Source organism: Gracilinanus agilis, chromosome 1 (genome assembly GCF_016433145.1).
Source record: "Gracilinanus agilis isolate LMUSP501 chromosome 1, AgileGrace, whole genome shotgun sequence".
Taxonomy (NCBI): Eukaryota; Metazoa; Chordata; class Mammalia; order Didelphimorphia; family Didelphidae; genus Gracilinanus; species Gracilinanus agilis.
In genome coordinates this window covers 649,700,429-649,728,114 of record NC_058130.1, presented here as the reverse complement: position 1 = coordinate 649,728,114, position 27,686 = coordinate 649,700,429, and the positions used below count along the sequence as shown (strand labels likewise).

General features: G+C 35.1%; 1 protein-coding gene across 2 annotated transcripts in view; it reads left to right on the top strand.

Moving 5' to 3' along the window:
- The window catches only part of RSPO2 (R-spondin 2), a 239,854-nt gene extending 214,480 nt beyond the window's left edge, over window positions 1-25,374 (top strand). For both annotated transcript variants that reach the window (XM_044658256.1, XM_044658255.1), the window contains one exon: window positions 25,189-25,374. In XM_044658256.1, the coding sequence (XP_044514191.1) occupies window positions 25,189-25,304 (116 nt within the window). In that variant the 3' untranslated portion in view covers window positions 25,305-25,374. The remainder of the gene's footprint in view (window positions 1-25,188) is intronic.
- The last annotated feature ends 2,312 nt before the right edge of the window (window positions 25,375-27,686 follow it).

The following is a 27,686-nucleotide window of genomic DNA, read 5'->3' as shown; positions in this document are numbered from 1 at the left end:
ACTGGCTCCTCTCCACACTCTAAAGGACATCCCTCAAATTTTGGAAATACCTTCCCTGTGTTCCATTTTCTCCAACTAGACAAAATATCACTTTTATCAATGTTCAGTGGAATCCAGTTAATCATTGCCAGATATTGTGCAGTTGTTTTTGTTTGTTTCCCAGTCAATAATTTTTATTTATGCCTTTTAGAGACATCTGGGTGGTGCAGTAGATCAATCAATGAATGCCCTGGAGTCAGAAAGACTTGAGTTCAAATTCAGACTCAAACACTTATTAGCTGTGTGACCTTGTACAAATGATTTTACTTCTATCTTCCTCTGTCTACATTTGTCAATGCAATGAATCGAGGTTAGGCAACCATTTTGCATAGTTTTTGTTTTATTATTGTGGCCATCATGTAGGTTGCTCCCTTGTTGTTGCTGTCTTATTCTGTATCATTTCAGTAAGACAACATATATAAATTACTTTTTCCTCAAATGCTATAAAAATTTAAGCTGTTATACAATACTTTCAAAGTTCTCTAAACTTGAGAAAATATTTCAGGGAAAAAGAGGCTTCTTGTCTTTTCTCAAGAAACACCACATAGAAAGTGAATTTTCCATCATCCATATCAGTTTAAGTTTGTCCATTTATTCATTCAACAGTCATTCTTTAAAGCTCTTTTTTCCCTCTTTACTTTCTTTGCTTTGAAGTTTCCTCCACCAGTGGAGACCAGCAACCATTCTGCAACTTAAAAGTATTAAGGAATCCTCTGGGTCCCTGAGTGCTTCCTGACTTCTCCAGAGTTCCAAAGGCAGCCACTCTGCAGCAGAGGCAGGACTTGAATAAACTATGGTCTTTCTGATTCTCAGGCTACTCTACCATGTGCCTTTTATTAAACCCTTACATTCTTTGGCTGAAAATCTGTTGCAACAAAGACTTTTGACTAGAGATGTGCTAGAAAGCATTATTTAATTTGTCTCTTCTGGAAACTGCATGGCTAGTTCTATCAATTAAAAAAAAATTGCTCTGTGCCTGGAGTTCCCCAAAATGTCATTGCTTGAACAGTTTCATCCAGTTGATGCTTATCGATTTAAGCAAAAGCAGAAGGTATCATACCTCTGGTCCTAATGTAATTATCATAAAAGGCACCTCCTATTACAGTATGAAGTCAACTACAGAAGAGCTTGAAATTTTTTTATTATTTTGCCTCCTAATCAAATCAAAACAGAGCCAGCAGCATCTTCTCATTAAAATGTGAAATTGTGTGTGTGTGTGTGTGTGTGTGTGTGTGTGTGTGTGTGTGTTTAGGGGTTATGAAACAAAATAATATTGTTATGTACCAAATAAAGCCCTGACTTTACCTATTGAGTCTCAACCCGTGATAATAAAACTGACTTGTAGCTCACTTAAGGAAAAAGTGATAGTAGCTTCTGGACATGGAGCTGAGGTTTTTGTTTTTGTTTTTCATTTTATCTTTATATGGTATAAAATTCAGTTTATTTAGCATTATATTGTTTGCTTTTTCTTTTTATATCACAATCTTTTCCCTTTCACACAAGAACCATCAAACCTTTTTTTTTTTAATTATTTTTTAAACCTTTTATTTTAACAGGAGCATTTAGGTGAAACCAAAGAATATCACAACTGTGCTTAAGATTATATACTGCTTTTTGCATCATACTCTTTACTTAGAGGGAGAAAATGCATTTCCTTTTCTTTCTTTAAGGACTTAGATTTTATGAAAATTAATCAGAGATTGTTGTAATATTTGCTTTTATATTATTGTTTTTTAATATTTTATTTTTAAGGAAAATTTCTCATTATTATATGATTCACATTCTTGCTCTGTCTCCCTCCACACCCCCAACCTGCAGTAGCCAATGTGCATTTCCACTGGTTTCTTCATGTGTCATCGAGCAAGACCTATTTCCATATTATTGATAACTATTCTAGGGTGGTCATTAAGAGTCTACATCCAAATCATGTCCTCATCAACCCATGTGTTCAAGCAGTTGTTTTTCCTTTGTGTTTGCACTCTTGTAGTTCTTCCTCTGAATGTAGGAAGTGTTCTTTTCCATAAATCCCTCAGAACTGTCCTGGGTCCTTGCATTGCTGCTAGTAGAGAAGTCTGTTATATTCAAGGGTACCACAGTGTATCATTCTCTGTGTACAATGTTCTCCTAGTTCTGCTCCTTTCACTCAGCATCAATTCCTGGAGATCATTCCAGTTCACATAGAATTCCTCAAATTTATTATTCCTTTGAGCACAATAGTATTCTGTCACCAGCATATACCACAATTTGTTTAGCCATTCCCCCAATTGATGGCATCCCCTTGTCTTTCAGTTTTTTGCCACCACAAATAGTGCAGCTATAAATATTTTTGCACATGACTTTTTCCCTATGATCTCTTTGGGGTACAAACCCAGCAATGGTATGGCTGGATTGAAGGGCAGGCAATCTTTTAGCACTCTTTGGGCAAATTGTCATCCAGAATGGTTGGATCAATTCACAACTTCAGCGGCAGTGCATTAATATCCCAATTTTGCCACATCCCCTCCAACATTCATTACTTTCCCCTGCTGTCTTTTTAGCCAATCTGCTGGGTGAAAGGTGGTACCTCAGAGTTGTTTTGATTTGCATTTCTCTAATTATTAGAGAATTAGAACACTTTTTCATGAGATTATGGATAGTTTTGATTTCTTTATCTGAAAATTGTCTATTCATGTTCCTTGCCCATTAATCAATTGGAGAATGGCTTGATTTTTTGTACAATTGATTTAGCTCCTTGTATATTTGAGTAATTAGATCTCTGTCATTTTTTTTGTTAAAATGATTGTTCCCAGTTTGTTGTTTTCCTTCTGATTTTGGTTGCATTGTTTTTGTTTGTACAAAAACTTTATAGTTTAACGTAGTCAAAATTATTTATTTTACCTTTTGTAATTTTTTTCTAACTCCTGCTTGGTTTTAAAATCTTTCCTTTCCCAGAGATCTGACAAGTATACTATTCTGTGTTTGCCTAATTTTCTTATAGTTTCCTTCTTTATATTCAAGTCATTCACCCACTCTGAATTTATCTTGGTGTAGGCTGTGAGATGTTGATCCAAAACTAATCTCTCCCATATTGTTTTCCAATTTTCCCAGCAGTTTTTGTCAAATAGTGGATTTTTGTCCCAATAATTGGGCTCTTTGGGTGTATCATACACTGTTTTGCTGACTTCACTTACCCCAAATCTATTCCACTGATCCTCCCTTCTGTCTCTTAGCCAGTACCATATTGTTTTGATGACCACTGCTTTATACTATAGCTTAATATTTGGTACTGCTAGGCCACCTTCCTTCATGTTTTTTTTCATTATTTCCGATATTCTTGATCTTTTGTTCTTCCAAATGAACATTGTTATAGTTTTTTCTAATTCAGAATAAAAAGGTTTTTTGGTAGTTTGATAGGTATGGCACTAAATAAGTAAATTAATTTGGGGAGAATGGTCATTTTTATTATGTTAGCTTGTCCTATCCATGAGCAATCAATGCCTTTCCAATTGTTTAGATCCAGTTTTATTTGTTTGGAAAGTGTTTTGTAGTTGTTTTCATATAATTGCTGTGTTTGTTTTGGTAGATAGATTCCTAAGTATTTTATATTGTCTAGGGTGATTTTAAATGGTGTTTCTCTTTCTACTTCTTGCTGCTCTAATGTGTTGGAAATGTATAGAAATACTGATGATTTATGTACATTTATTTTGTATCCTGCAACTTTGCTAAAGTTGTTGATTATTTCTAGAAGCTATTTAGTTGATTCTCTAGGATTTTTTAAGTAGAATATCATATCATCTGCAAAGAGTGATAGCTTAGTCTCCTCATTGCCTATTTTTCTTCTCTAATTGCTACTCTTAGTTTTTCTAGTACAATGTTAAATAATAGAGCTGATAATGGGTGTCTTTCATGCCTGATCTTATTGGGAAGGCTTCTAATTTATCCCCATTGCATATGATGCTTGTTGATGGGTTTAGATATATACTGTTTATTATTTTTTAGGAAAGGTCCTTCTATTGCTATACTTTCTAGTGTTTTCAATAGGAATGCATGCTGTATTTTTTCAAAGGCTTTTTCAGCAGCTATTGAGATAATAATGTGATTTTTGTTTGTTACACTGTTGTTATGGTCAATTATGTGGATGGTTTTCTTAATGTTGAATCATCCTTGCATTCCTGGTATAAATCCCAGCTGATCATGATGGATAACCCTCTTGGTCACTTTCTGGGGTATTTTTGCTAATATTTTATTTAAGACTTTTGCATCTACTTTCATTAGGGAGATTGGTCTGTAGTTTTCTTTCTCTGTTTTTGATCTACCTGGCTTTGGAACCTGTACCATATTAGTGTCATAAAAGGAATTTGGTAGGATTCCTTCTTTGCTTATTATATCAAATAATTTGTATAGTATTGGGATTAGTTGTTCTTTGTCTGATAGAATTTACTTGTGAATCCATCAGGCCTGGCAATTTTTTCTTAGGGAGCTCTGTGATGGCTTGAGCAATTTCTTTTTCTGATATTGGATTATTTAAGTGTTCTGTTTCTTCTGCTGTTAATCTAGGCAATTTATATTTTTGTAAATATTCATCTATATTGCCTTGATTGCTATATTTATTGCCATATAATTGGGCAAAATAGTTTTTAATGATTGCCTTAATTTCCTCTTCATTAGAGGTGAGGTCTCCCTTTTCATCCTTGATACTCTTAATTTGGTTTTCTTCTTTCCTTTTTTTGTTAGATTAAGCAGTACTTTGTCTATTTCATCTGTTTTTTTCAAAATTCCAGCTTCTAGTCTTATTTATTAACTCTATAGTTCTTTTACTTTCAATTTTACTAATTTCTCCCTTGTTTTTTAGTATTTCTAATTTAGTTTTCACCTGGGGATTTTTAATTTGTTCATTTTCTGGTTTTTTTAAGTTGCATGCCCAATTCATTAATCTCTGATCTCCCTAATTTGTTAATATATGCACTTAGTGATATAAATTTTCCCCTTAGAACTGCTTTGGCTACATCCCATAGTTTTGGGTAAGAAGTCTCATCATTGTCATTGTCTTCAATAAAATTATTAGTTGTTTATATGATTTGTTCTTTAGCTCTGATTTTGGAGAATCATATTATTTAATTTCTAATTAGTTTTTGTTTTGCCTCTACATGTGTTCTTACTAATAACTCTTTTTATTGCCTTATGATCTGATAGGTTGCATTTATTGTTTCTGTTATTTTGCATTTGTTTGCCATGTTTCTATTCTCTAGTGTATGGTCTGTCTTTGTGAATGTTCCATGTGTTGCTGAAAAGAAGGTGTATTCCTTTTTGTTCCTATTTATTTTTCTCTATATATCTATTAACTCTAATTTTTCTAGGATTTCATTCACCTCTCATCTCTTTCTTATTTATTTTTTATTTGTTTTATCTAGATCTGATAGGGGAAGGTTGAGGTCCCCCACTAGTATAGTTTTGCTATCTATTTTGTCCTTGAGCTTCACTAGCTTCTCCTTTAGAAATTTGGATGCTATACTGTTTGGTGCATACATGCTGAGTACTGATATTTCTTCGTTGTTTATACTGCCTTTTATTAGGATGCAATTACCTTCCCTATCTCTTTTAACCAGATCTGTTTTTACTTTGGCTCTGTCAGAGATTATGATTGCAACCTCTGCCTTCTTTTTCTCAGTTGAACCCCAATATATTTTTCTCCTTCCTTTCATTTTTACTCTTTATATGTCTGTCTGTCTCATGTGTATTTCTTGTAGACAACATATGGTAGGATTTTGGTTTCTAATCCACTCTGCTATTTGCTTCTGTTTTATGGGCGAGTTCATCCCATTCACATTCAGAGTTATAATTATCAACTGTGTATTCCCAGACATTTTGATTCTCTCTCCTTGACCTGTCCTTTCTTCTTTCACTATTTCCTTCTATACCAGTGTTTTGTTTTTGATCAGTTCCCCTAATCCCCTCCCTNGTAGGATTTTGGTTTCTAATCCACTCTGCTATTTGCTTCTGTTTTATGGGTGAGTTCATCCCATTCACATTCAGAGTTATAATTATCAACTGTGTATTCCCAGACATTTTGATTCTCTCTCCTTGACCTGTCCTTTCTTCTTTCACTATTTCCTTCTATACCAGTGTTTTGTTTTTGATCAGTTCCCCTAATCCCCTCCCTTATTTTACTTCCCTTTCTCTCATCTCCCTTCTTATTCCCCTCTCATTGTTTTTTAAGATCTTTTTAAACTACCCCCCCACACACCCTCTCCCTTCCTAGTGTTACTTCCCTACCCACCAGTCCTTTTATTACCCTTCTACTTCTCTATAGGGTGTGAATCAATTCTCTGCCCCAGTGGATCTGATTGTTCTTCCCTCTTTAAATTGATTTCAATGCACTTAAGTATTAAATATTTCCTCTCTCCCACCTCTTTACCCTTCCAGGGTAACAGGAATTAATCAAGCACTTTCTATGTACCAGGGACTCTATGCTAGGGACTTGGGGACACAAACAATTTACATTCTAATGGGAGAGAAAAGCATGTAAATAATTGTATTCGTTCAACACTTATACAGAGTGGATGAAAGCAATTTGATATAAGAAAGCAAGCAAATTGGGAAGAGAGAACCCCAAAAGCCCTCCTGCTTAAATTGCTATTTGAGTTGAGTCTTGAAGGAAGTCAGGGAATCCGAGAGGCAAAGGTGAGGAGAGAGTATTCTAGGGAAGGAGAGAGACTGCTTATGAAATGGCACAGAGTTAGGGTAGGAGTTTCCTTTGCAAGGAACAACAGCAAGGGGACCTTTGTTGATAGATTCTTCCATATGTGAAGGAAAATAAAGTGTAAGAAGACTCAACTTAATTTTTGCTGCTACCAAGAGTTCTTCTGTGAATAATGGGTTATGTATAGGACTTTTCTTTCTGTTCTTGACCTACTTAAAATATGCCTACTAGTAGTATTGCTGGTTCAAAAAGTTGTGAACAGTTTGGTTATTCCTCTCACATAATTCAATTTGCTTTCTTGAATGGTAAAACTCCACCAGCAGTCTATTAATATGTTTGTCTTTCCACAGCCCATCCAATATTGGCTTTTTTATTTTTAAACCATGTTGGCTTATGTGGATATGAGGTGAAACCTCAGGGCTGTTTTAATTTCCATTTCTCTTAGTGATTGAGAGAAATCATTCATATGATCTTTGATCATTTGACTTTCTTCTTCTGAAAATATTCATATTACTTACCATTAATGTATTTGGGAATAGTAGTAGTACATCCTTTAAGATGATATGATGCATCTTGCACCTAGATCACCAGAGAATTGGGTGAGAGACACTGATTTGGTATTATTTATAAAAATCAGTTTCAGTAGCTGGTTATAGTTTTGTTGAACTCCAATTAAATGTATTATGTCATTGATTCTCACTGCTTCTGAGAGAGAAATCATACAAATATTAATAACCTCATTTTACCTGCAAAGAACTAAGTCGCAGGTTGTGATTTGCCAAGGTCACATGGGCATAAGTAACAGAGCTGAAGTTTGAACCTTGGTTTTTTCCATGCAAGTATAGTGCCCTGTCTCAAAAGTCTATATAACCAAATGACCATTAAAGTACAAATGATCATTCTCATTTTCTTCTTGCAGAGGAAATGCTGTATGGTGCCAGTGTCAGGAAACTAAGGGCTCCAGGCCAGTTTAGTGTAGACTCCCTAGCTAAAAGTGGGTTTTACATTTTAAACAAAATAAAACTTTATTTAAAAGCCTAAAGACCATTCTAAAATGTAAAAATTTTTGCTGACCCTGGATGTAGTGTATAGATTAATGGATAGCAACAGGAATATCTAGTTTTGAATCTCAGCTGATTTTAATAGTTATATGAATGTGGGCAAGTCGCTTAATTTTTATGAGACTTAGTTTCCTTTTTTGGGTAAAATGATACTAATAGATTTGTGAAACTTGAAAGAGATGCTGTAGGTCCAGAGCTTTGAAAACTCTGAAGTGCTATATGAATGACAGTTGTCCTCTTAATTTCATTATCTTTATTGCCCTGAGGCCAGAGTGCTTCCTGAGCTTTTTTTGCCTAATTAGTTAATATTAGTGGGTTAACTACCCAAGTGATGTCTTTGTGTGGGTGTTACTAACATTCACCTCTAATACAGGTCTCTTCCAAAAAAACAGTTCCAGGAGCAAAAGAATACAGAAAAAGGAGTCTGGAGACCTGAGTTTAAGTCCCTGCTCTCTAACTAGCTAAGAGTAGGACCTTAAGCAAGCCATTTGTCCTTAGCTATAAAAAGTAGGGATTGAAAAATAAAATAAAATAAAAAGAGGGAATCAGACTGGATTACTAAGAGCTATTTCATTTCTAAAATTGAATTCTTTTAACCCAATGGAGGATACTTGGAATGAAAATGCCTTTTTGAGGGTTACTTCTCCAAACAATATGTATATCTGTAGCATTTGTGATAAACATAGTCATTATGTACATGTCCTATGTAATATTTACATCTCTCTCCCTACAAATATATTCACATATGTTTACATAAACACATAAATAGACTTGGTTTTGTTTAGTTAATTTTATTTTTACCTTTGAAAAATTCTCAACTTTCAACTCCTTTTATTAAAAAAGGCAAACAAAAGCTTATTTTGTCCCATGTAAGCATCGTGAATGAAATGGAAATAGTAGCTTACTGGGACTGTGTCAAATTGGTTTTCTTTCAACATTTTCCTTCTCTATTCTTGTCCAAGGTTTTCAAATTTAGTTGACCACACAGCTAATGCTTGTCAAGAAAGACCAGGTCAGACTTTATATTTTAACTTAATTTCTCTCCCACAGATATTGATTTTAAAAAACTATTCCTAGAGGACACTGAACTCATAATAGGAGTAGGAAAGTAATGATGAAATTAAAACTCAGTATAAATTTTTATGTACCACTTAGTTAGGTTTGGGAGGTCGTAGAAGAAAACATGAGAAACACCAAATAGCTAATGAAGGGAAGTCATCTTTAAATTGAGCTTTTCCTTTGCCATCCAGACATCTGGGAATGGTTCTTTGGTAGCCTTGAATTACATAATCAAAACTACTAATGAGTCAGGTAGCGCTTTATATTTATTTTCCAACTTCTTCCTCAGGTTTTTCAAAGTGAATCATCACCCCCTTGTGGTAGGATGTTGGATCCTTTTTCCTTAAAAAGGATTATTCAGAATTCTTAGCATTTGGTTACTTCTCAAGTACCAAAGGGACTGAAGTACTGATTTCAAAAGATATCCTACTCTGTTTATGACCACCAGTTCCCACCCATGACCACCCTTCTTTAAGATCTTTAAGATAAAAACTTGCTTTCATTTATTTTTATAATTTGAAATCTCTGTCTTAGAGACTGAAATTTTCCTCAATTTTCTGCTTTCCTTTTAATTTTGATATTTGTTTCATTTGTACAAAACCTTTTCTATTTAATGTGCTCAAAAGTATCCATTTCATAACTCACAATGGTCTCTATCTCTTGTTTTCCAATAAATTATTTTCCTATCCATAAATCTGATAGGTAATATGTTCCCTGTTTTTCTAATTTGCTTATGTACCCCCTTTTACTTCTAGATCATGTATCTATTTTTGATCATCTTAGTAAGTGGTATAAGATATTGGTCTATATCTTCTGCCAAACCACTTTCCAGTTGTCCTAGAAATTTTTACCAATAGTGATTTCTTATCCCAATAGCCTGAATCTATATTTTTTGTAAAATACAAGATTACTATAATCTTTTACTACTGCTTGTTCTGTTCTACTGATCTACCTTACAGTTTCTTAGCCAGTATCAGATAATTTTATAATACAGCTTAAAATATGGTATTGCCAGACATTTACGTTTTTCCATTAATTCTTTGCTATTATTGATCTTTTGTTCTTCCAAATGACTTTTATTATTATTTTTGCATCTCAATAAGGTAATTTTTTATAATTTGATTAGGATGACATTAAATAAGTAGATTATTTTAGGTAGGATTGTCATTTTAATTATATTGGTTCTGCCCATCCATGAGCAATTAATATTTCTCTAATTATTTAGATCTGACTTTATTTGTATAATACATTTTTATAATTTTGATCATGTAGTTTCTGGATTTCTTTTATATCCTACTACTTTGCTAAAATTATCTATAGTTTTAAGAAGCTTTTTAGTTGAATTTCTAGAATTTTCCACATATGTCATCATATCATCTTCAAAAAGAGAGAGTTTTATTAATTCTTTGCCCATTCTGACTTCTTCAATTTCTTTTTCTCCTTTTATTGCTCTAATTTCTACTGCTATGATTTTCAAAGAAGTTGCCTTCGACCTCGAAAAGTCATTGGTTTAGGATTCTGAGTACCTCTGTTCATAGCCTTCCTCTAACATTCACTACCCTTATGTCCTTAGTAAATCACTTAACCTCTTTGATCCTTAGTGTCTTAACATGTAAAATGAGAGAGCTGAGTTAGATGGTCTATACAGTTTCATTTAGCTCTGCATTAATAATAAGGCAAAATTCGTTTTCCACTATTTGTTTTTTCCAAGTTCAAATTCTAAAGTAAAACTCATTCTGCGGAATGATCCAGGACTAGGTGTTAATCTAATAGCAAAAGTATTTTATTAAACATTGCTTTGGAATAAGTAGACAGAATCTTGGGTAACTTTCTGTAGTGAAGATGTATGCTTTGGAGTAACTGAGTCAAAACTGGCTCAAGAAAAGTATATGCTAATGGGAAGCCTGACCTACATCTTTAATACCATGTGTTAAAAATTCCTAGAAAGACCAGATTTGAGATTGGATTACCTCTTGAAAGGATCAAGTGTTTCTTAGAATTGGATATTTCTCCATTTTCACAAAAATAATATTTTTTTTAAAATATGGAACCATTTAAAAATCAATTAGACCTATTAACAAAAGTCAACAGATAAAATTGTCAGCAGAGTTCTCTGTGTAACTGAATGACCTCTAATAGACTTCACAGAAATTATGACTATTTTGAATGTCATTTGCTTCCATAGCCTTCTGACAACTCACAGCCACCAATTCAGCCATTGAAGTGTTCATCCTAATTACACTTTCTTCCTCACCTACGTATCTTCTACACAGCTACTAGATTCATATTCCAGAGCATATCACCTCCACACTCCAGAAAATTCAGTAGCTTCCTATTTCCCCTAGGATAAAATATAAACTACTCTTTTGAGACTTTCAGGTTATAGTTTGCTTACAACTACTTTTTCAGTCAGATTTCATATTATTCCTTTTTACTCACTTTAGATTCTAGACCAGCTGGGCTTCCCTGCTATTTTTAGCACATGACACTCTAGCTTCTACCTTGCTACCTCCCCCCACCCTCTTTTATATATATATATATATTTATCCTTACCTTCTGTCTTAGAACTAATTCTAAGAGCGGTAAGAGTTAGGCAATTGTAGTTAAGTGACTTACCCAAGATTACACAGCTAGGAAATATCTGAGGCCAGATTCATACACAGGTTCTCCCAATTCCAGGTCTAGTGCTTTATTCACTCTGCTACATCATTGTACCCTTTGTCTGTTATAATCTTGCTTGAATTCCTGAACTCTTTCTAAAACTCAGATTTGGTGCTGTCTTCCATCCGAGGTTTTCATTATCCTTTCTATTATTAGTGCTCTCCTGCATTTCCTCCCCCAGTTATTTCATATGTATGTTTGTGTAAATATATATATATATGTATATATATATATATGCATATATATATTACTCATTTCTTCATGTATATTTTGTTTCCTCTTAGTAAGCTCCTTGATGGCAGGGAGTTTGATTTTTATCTTTTTTTTCCCCTAGTGCCCAGGGCAGTACCTGGTACATAAATTGGTATTTAGACAGGTATTAGATAAATTCTTATTAAACTTATTTGAAGATTCAGTGTACATAAGTTGCCATTGCTTCCCCTTGTTGTGTCATTACTAACTGTGTACATCACAGTCCTTTTTTTGGCTTATTGGACGGATCTTTTCCCCCTGAGAAGGAATTGAAAAATAGCAGAAAATTGCTTGTGAGGATTAGACAGTTATCTTAAAAATACAACAGCAAAGACAATTAGTCAGCACCGTAAGAGGATTGAGAATAGTAGGACTACATGCTTACCTTGATAGAATATTTTTCAATCTTTTAAAATCTACAAAATTCTTTATCAACTATATAATCAAATTTGGTAATAATTTATCAAATGCTCTCTGTCTGCCAGGAGCTATAGAATATAAAGATGAAAATAACAGTCTCTATTCTCAAGGAGCTTCAATTCTATTGAAAGAAACAACATATATAATAGTACACACATTATCTATACATTTGTATAGATAATGTTTGTTTATGGATATTTGCAGATGCAAATATACTTGTCCACATGTACATTTATAATTATGTATAAATATATGTGTGTAAATGTGCTAAATAAAAAATGTATACAGAGTACATAATTCCACAATCAGTGGAATTAAATAATTAATTAATTGGAGGAATCAGAACAGACTTCCTGGGACTTGAGCTGATCATTGAAGGGGTTAGACATTGTCTTAGGTAGAATAAAAATTGAGAACTGGAGAGGACTTCCTCAGTGATGCACAACATAGTTTAATCCTCAAAATAATCTGTGAGGTAGATATTATAGAAAACATTTTGTAGATGGGTAAAGTGAGGCTGGGGAGATAATATATTTGCATAGGATCCCCCAAATAATAAAGTAGAAGTGTCAGGACTTGAACACAATTCTTTTGCTGCCAAACTCATTGTTTTCTTTGCCACACTTAATTGTCTAGAAAACTATATGTCACTTAAATTGGGGTCATGCAAAAATTTTATTTGTTTTTTTTTTTTTGGATATCATCCCATCATATTCAGCTTACTCCCCACTCTGTCTCTGTTCTTATTTATAAATGTCAAACATCACATACAAACACATTTTGCTGGAAATATACTGTTAGGTTAATACAGAACCATTTCTACATCTTGATTTGGCCATTCAATATGTTCTGAATTTAGTTGCATTATTTACTTTAGACCATGGTTTTACAAGAATAACGTAAGTAAAATTAGTAAATGTTTCTCAAAATCTAGGTAAATGTTATACCACTCCCAAATTTAGCAGTTTAGAAACTTTAAAAAAAAGCAAAATTTAATCTGGAATGATCTATAATTGATAAAATCATGCTGGCTCATAGGTCACTACTTCCTTCTCTAGAAATTCACTAACCATATTTTTAAAAATCCATCTTAGAGTTTCCCTATTAATCTAACTCAAACTCTCAGTGGCCTTTAGTTTGCAGGGTCTGTTCTCTTCCTTTAAAAATAATCCAAATACCTTATATCCTTTTCTAATCTTAGAGTATCCATCCAATTATCTACCATCTTATTGTAGATAATTCAGGAAGGTTCAGCAATCATATTTACAATTTTTTTCCATAACCCAAACTGCCATTTTATCTGGTCTAGTATATTGAATTCATCAAGGTAATTTGATGACCTTTATTTATTTACTCATCTTGGATATTAGTCTCTATTAGTCATTTTGTTCTGTCATTTATAGCACAAGTTATTATCTTTAGCTGAAAGTAAAACAATATGTAAGAATTGAGTAGCTGAGATTTATTTTTGTTATATGTTATCAACCCTTCTACACCAGCCAAAGATCTAATCCTTTCTTTTATTTTGATTAATTAGTATTTACTTTTTCTCCCATCTCCCCCACCCCATTAAAAAATAAAATAAAAATTTAAATTAAAAAACCCTTCTAACAAACTTGTATAATCAATCAAAACAGATTAGTGCCATTGAACATCAAAAAATGTGAGTCTCATTCTGCATCTTGTATTAGTAAAATTAGAACTCTGGTCCTTAAAATTAATAAAGTTTATTAGAATTACTTGGATAGGTAAAAGAAGAGAAACAGAAAGAGAGAGATTAAGGGCTAAGCTAGCTTTCCATGTGACTGGTCTAGTAACATCCCCAGCAGCAGCATCCTTTGCAGGACACTAGATATAGAGAGAACCTAACACTTCCTTGTTGGACCCTTTTATCTTCCCTTTCACTTCCAGGTTCAATCACTCATACACCTGCATGATTTAAGAAAAGGGAGGAAGGGCAAACTTCACCCGCACAATCTTGAGTTTACCACTATTTTGTCAAGAAGTAGGCAGATAGCATTCTTCATTTTGGTCCTCTGGAGTCATAGTTGGTCATTACATTATTAAGTATTATTAAGTTTTTTTTTTAATTGTCTTTACAGTGTTTTTATTGGATAAATTGTTCCTGGTTCTTTTCACTTCACTCTGCATCACTTCATGCAAGTCTTCCCAGGTTTTTCTGAAAATATCTCCTTCATCATTTCTTGCAGGATTCCAATTGTCCTTCTAATCCCATGCCATAATTTGTTCTAATCTCCAATTGTTAGGCATCCACTTAGTTTTCCAATTCTTTGTCACTCTCAAATTAGCTGCTACAAATATTTTTGTATATAGAGCTCTTTTTTCCTTTTTCTTTGATCTTTTCAGGGATATAGGCTTAGTAATTCTATCCCTTATTTAGTTTTAAGGCAAAAGAAAAAAATTAAGAAAAACTTAATATCTTAAACTTTTCTTACAGGTTCAGTTCATTTTAGGTTTTGGTTCTTAAAACATTATTCCTACAGGACCATACCATACTCTAATATATGTCCTGTGTTGCCTTTCCATTGATTCCCTCTTTTGTTTATTTCCTTTTATTTTTAAAAAATCTCTTTATTAGTGAATACTCTGTATTCACATTGGTCTTTTCAGTCAATTCCTGTTTGTTTGCTCATTGGAACTGGGTTCCTTTCCATCTTCAGAATTTCCTTCTAAATGTTTTTCATCCCTCCTAGGATAATTTCCCTTGAGAAATTTTAATCTTTGAAATTCTAGTAATCATTCCATTGGATCTTCTGAAATATACTTTCCCAAGATCACATGATGGATGTTGAACATCTTTCTTCTACTCTCTTATAAATTTACAATCCAGAGTGATTACTTCCCCCATCTAAATGACTCCATAAATTTCATTCCAGTTCTGACATTTTCATGAGAATAAGCTCAAATATTGACTATCACCTTATTGTTTCATGCACTATTTGAAAGATTAACTTGACATTTAAGAATATGAAGAAGAAATTAACTTTTGGGAATTATCAATTTCAATTGGAAAACAGAAAAGGGATTAGAACCCACAAAACAACTTCCATGCCTTTGTGTCAGACTTTTAAGTCTCTTTTCTGAGCTCATCTATTTCCTCTTATTCTTAATTAATCCTTAATCCTTAATTTCCTCTTAATTCTTAATTAATCTGTAGTATATTCAGAAGATGAAATCACTTCTTTTTCTTCCTTCATTGTTCTTCAACTGTGTCATTTTCAGAATATTCAATTCCTTCTTCTTTAGGAGAACCTCATCTTATTTGTTTTAACTCCAACTGTTCAGCTGCCTGTTTTCTTCTTTTTCTTTGAAGTTCTCCTACTCTCCATTCTCTTGATAAGGCTTAGGTATTTTTTCCTATCAATTTAGCTTCTAATCTGTTTCACTAATTTGTATTATTTAACTTTATCTACTTACCTTGTCAGCTTCCTTTATCTTTGAATACTGTTCTTTAGGTCCTTCCCCCTTAATTCTCTTTATTCTGTTCTATAGTCTTACTACTTGAGGTAACCCTATAAATGATGTAGGGGTTCCAAGAAGTAGAGGTAAAGAGATATTGTTCCAAGGAAGACAGAAAGCCTGTGCAACAAGGCACATGGGAAGGAGATGGAATGTCATGTATGGGGAACACAAATAGGCTAGTTTTTCTGAAATATTATGTGTGTGTGTGTGTGTGTGTTGGAGGGAGGGTATAACATGAATTCAGCTTGAAAAAATGTGTTAGAACCAGACTGGGAAGGAGTTTAAATGCAAAACAGAGAAGTTTGTACTTTATCCTTGAAGTAATATAGAGAAACTAAAGCTTATGATCCAGGGAAGAGTGACATGGTCAAATATGGCCTTTAGAAATACCAGTTTGGGAATGTCTGCCTGACAATTGTTCTCAAAACATTCATGCAGAGAACAGAATGATAATTTGATTTCGTGGAATCCCTAAGCTTTAAAGTATGGAGAAGCTCCTAGACTAAGTTTATATGTTATTCTGTATCAAAGAAATGCTAAACTTGAAAATATTTTATATGAGATATTTAGATTCTGACACTGTCAGCATATTGTTCTGTGATGTTTATCCAGTTGACAGAGAAGCAAGAAAGCAAATTTAAAAGACTACCATCTTGTTCCTGGCAGAAATAGTAGGAGCCAATAAGCCAAGCTAGATTTTTGCTGTCATCCATACCCAGTGATCCTGAAGTGTTCAAAGAAAGCAAAAACACTTTTTTCACAGTGTCTGAATGCTGAACACAATAGATTTTATGTAGGAAATGACATGGAATCACACTTGCATATTTGAATATCATGACTACCCCCTTCTTTAGTATATTATAAAGGGGAAAACCAAATAAATATTAGTCTTCCTTATTTTATTGTTTTTATTAAAGTTTGCTCCCTCCCATTAATTCAATTATACACAAATTTTGACACTGCCTGGGGGGAAGTGAGAGTGTATAAGTATTTTTACATATTTTATTTTCAGTTGTTTTTATATTTTTTTCTCAGAATCCTTGTGTCTTTGGAGAAGACATATAACCTCTGTAGGACCACAAAATATCTTTCCTTAATTGTGGCCTAATATAAGTCAAATTTTGAGTAGCCATTTTTATTCCTTGGTACTAGTAATAAATCTATGCGGAATGGTTCTAAGGAAAGGGTGGTACATTTGAAATAAGGCACTTTGGGAAGATTTTCAGTATTACAAATTGGGCCTCAGGTTTTCTACTAATAGTTGAAACTAACACCATACAAATTATTGGAATTACATGAGCAGTAAAGAGATTTTATTCCCTTTTCTTATAGAAATACTCCTAGGTAGAAGTTGAAATACTCTGTTTTTATTAACTGCCCAACTCAATTATCTGCTGTGATGTGAGTAGCTGGTTGGAAATATGGAATGGCTTTCCTCTTATGCAATATAGCATTCACCACAAGCCCCCAGGCAATCTGATATTCTGATAAGAAGGAAATTATATCAAAATAATAAGACAACAAATGGTTGAACTCTAAACCCCCCCTTTTCATGTAGATTTCAATATCACATGATTTAGATGTGTGGCTAGTTAAAAGTAAACTTTCTCCTACCAAATTGGCAGGAAGCTGTGAAAAAGATTTGTCTTTGTTGAATGGCATCAGTAAACTAAAGATTCAAGATAGAAAGCTTGAGATTGATAGAATAGATTTTTTCACCTAATGATGTTTTCATTTACTTTTCATATCTTCATCTCCAGTTTGCTATTCAAAGAAATTTCTAGCTTCATAAATTCATTACTAAAAAATTCCCATCTAATTTAGAGGTTTAAAAAATAGAGCCAGCATAGTTACCCTTTTTTAACTTGGTTTGTTTTCCCCCTGTAAGATAAAATATAGAACTAAGGAAAACTTGGTAAAACTCTTGTAATTGAAACCATTTTCTCTTAAATATGCCATTTCGTGTTAAGTATTTCATCTCTCTGACCTTATTAGGTGTGTCTCGTCATTAGATATAGTGTTACTAAATAGTTGTAACTTTAAGGCTGCTTTGATTAATGATTGGTTAGGCTGAAGTTTCATTGGGTAGGATTAACTAGATTTAAAGATGGCAAAATGCCATTTGTGACATTAATGCCAGACTTTAATGAAAAGCAGAAGTTAACTCCAAGGACCCTTATAATTTAATATGGGAACACAATCATGTTCTCATTATTTTAATGTAGTGTCATATAAAAAAGAAATAAGTTACTTTTTCTCTTTTTGTGGCCATTGTGTTTATTCTGGGCAATAGTTCATTTATCTCAAATTATGAAGCACAGAATTAGATTAGGGCTATCTGACAAAGTTTAAGGATCTTTATGAAGCTGGTTTTTTCCCTATGAAGTAAAAGCATTTTCCTCACTTTAAAAATTATGTTTTTTAACGCTACATAGGAAATACCAGTTCTGATTCAATCCAAAGAAGAAAGCAAATTTCTCCATGTCAGAGATGCTTTAACTCTTTCTGGCTAATGGAGTGCCAATAAACAATCTTTTCCAAAGAACAGACTGAAGGATTTTATAGTGCCCTGAAGGAATTAATGCACATTCTCAATATAGTTTCAGGTCCATTCATTTTCAAATTGACTCCTTTGTACTCTTGTATTGTATAACTCATCTGAACTTCCCTTTTTCCTATGCTTTTATTAACTGGCTAATAAACCAAGAGCATTTGACATTAGGAGAGAACCTTCTCCTTGCCCTACCTTCCATTTGTGCCAAGTGAGAATGAATCACAAAAAAAAAAAAAAAAGAAAAAACAACCCAAAACAAAGAAAATCATTTATCTTTTGAGAACCTAGATTTTCTTCTCTGTTTATTAAATGAATAGAATTTTAGAGATTGCTAGACGAGTTCCCTGGCATATGAACTGAGAGGCATGACAGTCCTCGAATGACCCTGCTAGTAGTGGTCATGTAAAGATATAGGAGACCTTGATAGGCTATATGACCCCAGCGAAGTTACTTAACCTCTCTTGACCTCCATTTCATAATATCTAACATAAAGAAAACAATAGCATTTTACAGGGTTGCTAGAATCAAATTAGGTTAGATGTAAAGTACTTTGCAAACTAAGTGCTATATAAATGCACCTTATTATTCCCATTATTATCTTCATTATTATCAGGATGGTGATAATGAGTAGCATAGCTTCCAGGAATAGGGAAGTGATAAGTCTCACTGCATTTTGCCAGTGTTGGACTCCCTCTGCAGTATTGTGTTAAATTCAGGGCACCAGTGTTTGAGAAGAACACTGATAAACTGGATGAAAATAGTATTCAGATGAGGGTAATACAGGAAATGGAGGGCTTGAGTCCATGTCATCAATGAGGATTGGTTAAAGGAAATGGGGATATTTAGTCTGAAGAAAAGAAGTTTTTAGGGGAAATAACTGTCTTCAAGTATATGAAGGCCATCACATGAAGGAAAGTGGTGAAACCTGGAGAGAGGAAGTTAGACGTGTTGCTGTGAGTTCAAATGCTGCCTTAGGCACTAGCTTGTGTGACTGTGGGTAGGTCACTTAGCCCTGTGCTTTTTCCTCATCTTTAAAATGACCCGGAGAAGGAAATGGAAAACTACTCTAGTATCTCTGCCACGAAAACTCCAAAAAGGGTCATGAAGAGTTGGACATAACTGAAAATTACTGAGCAATGTAAGTTAGATCACCTTTGAGGTCCCTTCCAACTCTCAGACTCCATAATATGGGACATTGGGCAGTTCTAATTTTTAAGGAAGTTTTTGCTTACATATATGGAGAGAGACATACTTTTGTATTACTGAGGAAATTGGGAGAAAGGTCACTTGGTCTCTCAGAAATCTCTAGTGTACATTATAATTACTATTTTCACAGAAACAATCTTTAGAATTCTCCAGCGGTTGCTATATTAAGTAGAACACAAAGGCTCCTGGAATGAGGCTTTAACTGATATTGGGGCTTTTTCTTTGTTTATTTTTTATCCATTTATCACTCAGCCAAAACAGTTAACAACCATATCTTAAGAGCCTCCTTTGTGCCAGGCAAGGTGTTAAACCCTAGAGATACAGAAGGTAAAAACATCCCCTGCCCTCAAGCTGTGCCCATTTTCCTGGGGGACAAAGCATGTCATGCAACAGTTGTATACAAACAAAAAACATAAAAGATAAATAATCAAAGTGGGAAGAAAGCATTGGAGTTAAGGAACATTAGAAGCTTCTTGCAGATGGTGAGATCTTAGCTGAGACTCAAAGAAAGGCAAAGAATCTCAGAGGCACAAATGAGGGAGAGAATTCCAGGCATGGGGAGACCTTCAGTGAAAAAGCAAGAACTTTCTACATGTCTTGTTCCCTTCAAGGACTTAATTCCTTTTTTTTCATTTGGGAAAGTAAAACTCTGGGTAGGGTAGACTCAACTAGACTTATGATAAATCCAAAAACTGGTTTCTTGTCAACAGTCATTCTGAGTTATACACAGTAACTGAAATATTTGGTAATGATCAAATGTGACAGACTTTGCTACTAACAATAAAAGAATGATCCAGAACAATTCTGAGGGACTTATGAAAAAAAATGCTATCCACCTCCAGAGAAAGAACTATTAGAGTAGGAAAGCAGATCAAAGCATATGATTTTTCACTTGTTTATTTGGGTATATGGTGGGGATTTTGGTTTTATAAGATTATTCACTTACAAAAATGAATAATATGGAAACGTGTTTTGCTTGACAATACATGTATGTCCCAGCAAAAAAGTAAAAAAAAATTAAATTAAAAAATGCCCAAATGTAAAAAAAAAATAATAAATAATACATTTTGAAAGTCATTCTGGGACCCTCTTGGAGGGTAAGTGCACTTAAAGAGTTTAGAGCTGTGGTGGGTCAAGAAGAAGCAAACACAATACCTATATAACCCAGAATGAATTGCTTACCACCTCCAAAAGGGGAGAGGGAGAAAATTTGGATCATATAACTTTGGAATACTTACATGAAAATTAGTACATGTAATTGATAAAAATAATAATGATAAAATGAAATTTAAAAAAGATGATTCAAATTGCAGGGTTCTCAAAAAAGAGGAGTAGTTAACAGAAGTATCTAAGAAAAGGACTAAAGGCACAATGATCCCATTTAATGGATTCCGTTTTTCCCTATGCTGCCTGGCTGAGAAGCAGAGACCCTCATAGTAATTGGCATTAGGGAGACTAAATGAGAAGACCACAGAGAGCTTCACTCCTATTGTTTAAGAATCCTGACCAGAAGAACTGAAGCAAACTTGACTGTTTGTTAGCTGATAATCTGATTAAGAGAAGCTGTAGAGAAGGATTTACCAAGGCTAGCACCTCTGATAGACAGAGGACTAAATTCCTAATGGTTATGAAGAGAATCTTCCCTGAGGAATATGGCTGAGGCTCAGAAGGAAACTAAAGGAGCAGACTGATAGAGCCAAAAGAAAGAGACCCATTAATTCCCAACCAGCTCCAGGAGATGATGGATATGACTAAAAACTGGTCAAAGAGTTGTAGCCAGAGATTGGTATCCCTAGTGAGTGTTGGGGAAGGAGTTAGATAACCCTGAAAAGAGCTGGAATTGACCCTCAACTTTACGAAGCAGAAAGCAAACCCTCAGTGGGGAATCAGTATACAGCAGTGATTCCCAAAGTGGGTGCTACCACCCCCGGTGGGTGCTGCAGTGATCCAGCAGGGCGGTGATGGCCACAGGTACATTTATCTTTCCTATTAATTGCTATTAAAATTTAAAAAAATTAATTTCCAGTGGGCTAAGTAATATTTTTTTTCTGGAAAGGGGGAAGTAGGCCAAAAAAGTTTGGGAACCACTGGTATAGAGCATCCCTTGGCCCTCTCTACAGAAGCAGGACCAAGTGAAAACATGGTGATATCAGTAGAAGACATAAGTGTCTTTTCAGCAGCAGAGAAAGTAGTTGTCATATGCTCCTTATTGATGATCCTTAAAGGAACAATCTTCCCACTATGTATTTATATGATATATATGTCTCCATATCTGTAGGAAAGTAAACTTAAAGCACTTGGGGGAATATTACTTAGAGTTCTATTTATTTTTTAAATCTATTTTAAGAATTGTGTATTGTGTGACTGAATATTAAAAAATATAATACATGGGATAGAGCTGTGTAACACACGGTATGGAAAGGATTATAATCTACAAAATACTTAGAATTTGAAGTAACTAATAGCACCTAGAATAAAGAATAAGGGAGGAGGAGGAGGAGGACAGGTTATATTTATATTAAGCTTAAATTTGCTTCTTTAGAAACCTTCCCAAATCCCTTCAAACCACAACCTATCCCTAAACCATTGCTCTTGGTTCTGCTCATAGGACAAAGGAGAAGTCAAATCCTTCTTTTATGTAAAGTTGTTTAAATATTAAAGTTGGTTATTATGTGCCTATTAAATATTTCTTTTGAGGTTAAACATTTCCTATTGCCAGTTCTTATAATTGATTCTTACATCACCAGATTTCAAGGCCCATTACTCAGGTTGCCTTTTCTGAGTAGTCTTTTCAGATTAGCGATGTCTTCCAAAATGTACCCTGTGAATTGATCACTATATTTCAGAATGTGATCTGGTCAGGTGTGAAGTGGGACAGAACTATCAACTTCTAGACTCTTCTCTCCCTTCCTCCCTTCCACAGTAGGCATAATGTTAGACTTTAGTGTCAGGAAGTCCTAAAGCCAAAATCAACCACAAATACTTATTAGCCATGTGTCCCTGAGTAAGTCACATAATTTCTTTTTGCCTCCATTTCTTGATCTAGTAAATGGGAATATTATCATCCACTTCCCAGAGTTGGTGTGATAATCAAATGAGATAATACTTATGACTAAGCTCTTAGCCCAGTGCCTGGCAAATAATAAGCACTATAGAATATATAGCTATTATTATTATTATTGTTACAAAGCTACTCATAAGGCAGTCAAAGATTGTATTCGTTTTTTGGTGGGGTTTTTTTGGCGTTTATATCATATTGCTGACTCATATTGAGTTCATGGTTCACTGAAACCCCATATCTCTTTCGGTTGCACTAAGAGTCACATCTTTCCCTTTTGTGCCTATGAAGAACATTTTTAACTCTAGTAACACTTTACAGATATCCTTATCAAATGGTGTTATTTACTTTGGTCCAGCTTTGAAGTCTGTTGATCTTGCTGTGACGTTGGGTCTCTCAAGTGAGACACAGAAGGAGATGTGTATGGATTTGGCTCTTAACTCTTTGTGACAAGATGACTATAGATGACTATTTTACTTTCTATAAACTGGGGATAATACTTGTTTTAGGTGATGTGGGAGGGAGCACTATATGAATGTAAGCTATGATTATGACAAGAAAGAATGATTCCTTTGAAATTCTCTGGTACTATGAAGCTAAAATCTTTTGGAATGAGGAATAATTGGCACAGTTAAGTTTGCTCATTCTAGCTAAAGAGGAAATAAATCCCCATTCTACCCCTACAGATTTATCCCATTTCCTCAGGCTATGGCATATATACCAGTTAGCTTACTGCCTTCCACAACCATCTCTAGGTCAAAGATAGCCTTGGGCTTACTTTCAGCTTCTTGCCCATAAATGGAATTAGTGCCAAGGCTTCAGAACCCCTGGTTATTGAACATCATCATTTTCATTCAGGGTCATTTTAGCCTGGCCAAAAGTCGAATTCCTTTAATTCAGTAATCAGAAAACATTAAATAATTGATTTCCAGAGCAACTACTTAACTCTATGCTGTGTCACAGATGAGAAGAAATGTGTTTTTTCCTTTTGTAAATCATAATTCCATGTGCATAGATAGCCTGAGGTAATCTAATGTCTAGCTGACTTTCTGCTTCTGTCCCGATGATACTTTGCAGTGTGATATCTCTTATGTTAAAGCAGCCTAGGCATTTGGACACTTAAAATAAAAACACACAAACATTTTGTTATTCAAGATCACAGTACTAGTTCTCTCTTAATTGTGTCGTTAATTTACTTTTTCAAAGTAACCCAGAAAACTCTTGTTAACTTTGGAACTAGAACACTTTGCACTTTTCCTACATGAAGGCTCAGCCACAGTTATGAAAATATTCAGTGTTCCATGTTACTAGTGCCTAAAGAGAATAATGAATAAGTTTGGCAGCTAGAGAAAGTCAGTTGAGTTAGATCAAGTGCTAAACCTAGAATCAGGAAGACCTGAGTTCCAGTCCTGAATCTGATACTATTTATTACCTGTGTGACCCATAGGCTAGTTAGTGAACTTAGTCTGCCTCAATTTCCTCACTTATAAAATGGGGATAATTATAGTACCTACCTCACAGGTTTGTTGTGTGGATAAAACAAAATTGTATATTAAAAGTACTTTGCAATACTTGAAGCACTTATATAAATGCTAGTTATTATTATTATTGTGACTAGCTATGTGACCTAGGACACTTCTCTGAACCTCTCTCTCTCTTTTTTAAGCCCTTACCTTCCATCTTAGAATTAATACTGTGTATTAGTTCCAAGGCAGAAGAGTCCTAAGAGCTAGACAATGGGGGATAAGTGACCTACCCAGGGTCACACAGCTAGGAAGTTTGTGGGGCCAGATTTTGAAAACTGGATCTTTGGCTTGGCTCTCAATTCACTCTCAATCCTCTGAGCCACCTAGCTGCCCCACCCCCACCCCTTCTTAACCTCTCATCCTCAATTTCTTAATGCTAGTTGGGGTTTTCTTGGCAAAGATATAGGTGTGGTTTTCCATTTCCTTCTCCAGCTCATTTCACAGATGAGGAAAATGAGGCAAGCAGGGTTAAGTGGCTTGTCCAGGGTCATATTGCTAGCAAGTGTCTAAGGTCAGATTTGAACTCACAGAGATGAGTCTTCCTGACTCCAAGCCTGGTGCTCTCTATCCATTGTACCACTGGCTGTCATGTTATGAAGTAGAGACCAACAGTAAAATAGTGAGTATGGCTTGAAGTCGGTGTAAGGGGACATTAAATACATGTTTTACTCTTCTCAATCAGGTAGAATTTAACTTCTGCTACATAAAGATTGTGGAACCCTAGGCAAGGCACTTAACTCCCAATATCTCAGATAATGCTCTAACAATAATTTGTAGAGTAGGTGCCCACTTTTTTTGGGTGGAGAGGAATTCCTCCTTGGAACTTCCCTACAGCAAAATGAATCAACGAAATCCCAAGTCTGACCTGGAAAGAGAAAAAACAAAAACAACCCAAGAGACTGTGTATGGCATAATGATATTTTCAAAACCAAATAGGTCAATGAAAGTTTTATTTTATCATTCCCCTTGAGCAGGAAGGCAAATCCATCCATTCTAGGCAGGACTTCCAATTTAGCAAATTATTATTGCACTGTTTAATGGGAACAATTTTCTCCACCCAGGTCTTTCTCTGCCCTAGGTGATACATTCCAGATGGGCTTTGAGCAAAATTCTCAGTTGTTTGCATTTGACAGACTCTAACATTATCCCTTCATCTTCCCTCTCCCCTCCTCCAACCCCTTCTCCTCTAGGGAAGAGAACTCAGAAAACGAAGGACAAGAGGAACAAGAAGAAGAAAAGGAAGTTAATAGAGAGGGCACAGGAGCAACACAGCGTCTTCCTTGCTACAGACAGAGCGAACCAATAAAAGAAAGACATTCTCCTTTTTCTCTTTTTTCTCCTTTTGGTGGGTTTTTTGTTTCTTTGTTTGTTTTGTTTTGTTTAGTTTTGCAGACGTGCACAAAGCCGCTCTCTCCGCTCCGCTCCTGCGTGCACCAGGCACTGCCTTTATGCTCCTTTGACAGTATTGGTCGCAACTAACCTGTGAAAGTGAGAGAACCCCACAAGTGTGCAGAGGGGGGAGGTGGGCCGGGGGTGTTATTTATACTTTGTTTGGAAGCGGGAGCCTGTGGAGACAGGAGCACAGGGAGGTGCTGAAGAAGCGGATGAAGACGTCGCCCTTATTTCTTCGTGTCTGTGAGGGCCACAGCCCGGGTGCCGGGCAGCGCTGAGGACCTGTGGGTGGTGGGCTGCAGGCCACCGAGACACCCAGACAGACAGACAGACAATGGACTTGTGCATATTTATGTGAAAGAAGCTACTCCGAGGTAGAAGAGCTATTCCATTTAGGACCTTTGTTTTGCCTCTTGTGCATTTTCCAGAAGTAAATTTATATGACTATCTACTTAGCGTTAACCTGTGTTGTTCTCAGCATCTGTTACCTTGAAACCCTTGTATGATAGAGCTGCTTTAAACTGACGATATGCTCCAGGAATTACTGCCTCGTTTCATGGACGTTCAGATGTGTACATATTATGCTGAGTCTAATATCTACTTCTTATTTACTGTATATTTATGCTTTCTTACGTGTAACATTGTATACCTGCCTAATGTTCTGTCATTTCATTTCTAATGGCTTCTGTACACATCCTCTAGCAAATGCTTTCTTCCCTTCCCTTCCCTTACTTTTTGAACATTTTCTCCTATATTTTGTTGCCCTTTGCAATGTTCCGGGGTCTGATATTTCTCATCAGAAGGCTAGGATCAGCCGATGTGTTGTCAAATGACCAGTGTCAAGGATTTTCAACACAGTGCCTAATCCTCCCCACCTACCCATTAAATAGCTCATAGGCATCTGGCAATCACAGGCAAAGAACCCAGAGTTATTTCTCCCCTTAAGGAACCTCCCCTTTGAGTTTTGGGTCTGTTATAACCCCTTTGTGAAACACAATTGGAGCATGGGAAAATGCATGCACTAGCTCCAATTTCTAGAGATGCAACTTCACAGATGAAGATGGGGGCTGGAGGGTGATGAAATACTTTTTTTTTCTTTTAGAAGTAATTCAGGCCTGGCAGAAGGGACTTTAATAGTTGACACAAGTCACACTACAGCAGGCCCTTTAAGTTATTCTCAAGCCACCAGCAAAATTTGAAGACAATGGCTAATTGTGGACACTGCTGGTCAGGTCACAAATCCTAGCAAGTGTTGGAGAGGCAGAAGGTGTCATTTCAAATCTGGGACTCAGAGATAATTTATGTAACAGAAGATTCCCTGAGCCATAATTTGAATGCAGAGTTGGTTGAGGATTTTTTTTTTATTTTTATGCTTCAGACTTTAGAAACAATAGCGTCCCCCCCCCCCATCCTAACCAAAATAGAAAATCAGAACATAAATGGAACATTTGCAAATACCAAGGAAAAACTGAAGAAGGGCACCACTGTTTTCTCCCCAGCCCTCACTTTTGTATTGGCAAAACTACCTCTTTCGAATTCACAAACAACTCACTGGGGGGGGGGGGTTGTTGTTGTTTATGTTATACATTAAATAACTCTGAGATAACACCTTACCAGTAAGAATAAGAATAAATATAATATCCATCGTTAAATATCACGGAATATTATTGCTGTGAGATAAGCCATATATGAATGTTGTATAGAACTTTGGGATACTCATCAAATCCTAAGGTCCTCACCTCCTTTCACATTTATTTAGCGTATGTTCCTGTTTAGTGGTAGGGGAGAAAACACCCCATATACTTGCAGTGATTCATTGTTAATGAGACCAATAATTGTTCTGTTTCTGGGTTGTTCTTTTGTGCATTAAATCACTTCAAAAATAACAACTGTGGAGACTTTTTTTCTTTTTCAGTAAAATGTTTGGAGATGGACATCAACATGTGAGAAAGCAATACATGGCATATGGAATTTTTCCCCAATTAAAATAATGGAATATGGTTCATTGGGGCTGAATAGAAACTTGGTAAAATTTTGAAAAAAATGATTTCTTGGCCAAGGCAGTGATATATTTTCTTCCTGAGAGGAGGGTGCCATAGAATTGCACCTTTATTACCTTTTGAGTGCTGTGCACTTAGGTATTTGCTATAAGGATTCTAGTTTGACTACAAAATGAGCTGGCCTCTAAGCTAGGAAGACTTGAGTTCAAATCCTGTCCAGGACACATATTGACATACTGCCCCTCCCTAAGGAAATCACTTTGTCTCTCAGTGTACTAAGCAACTCTCTTATACTT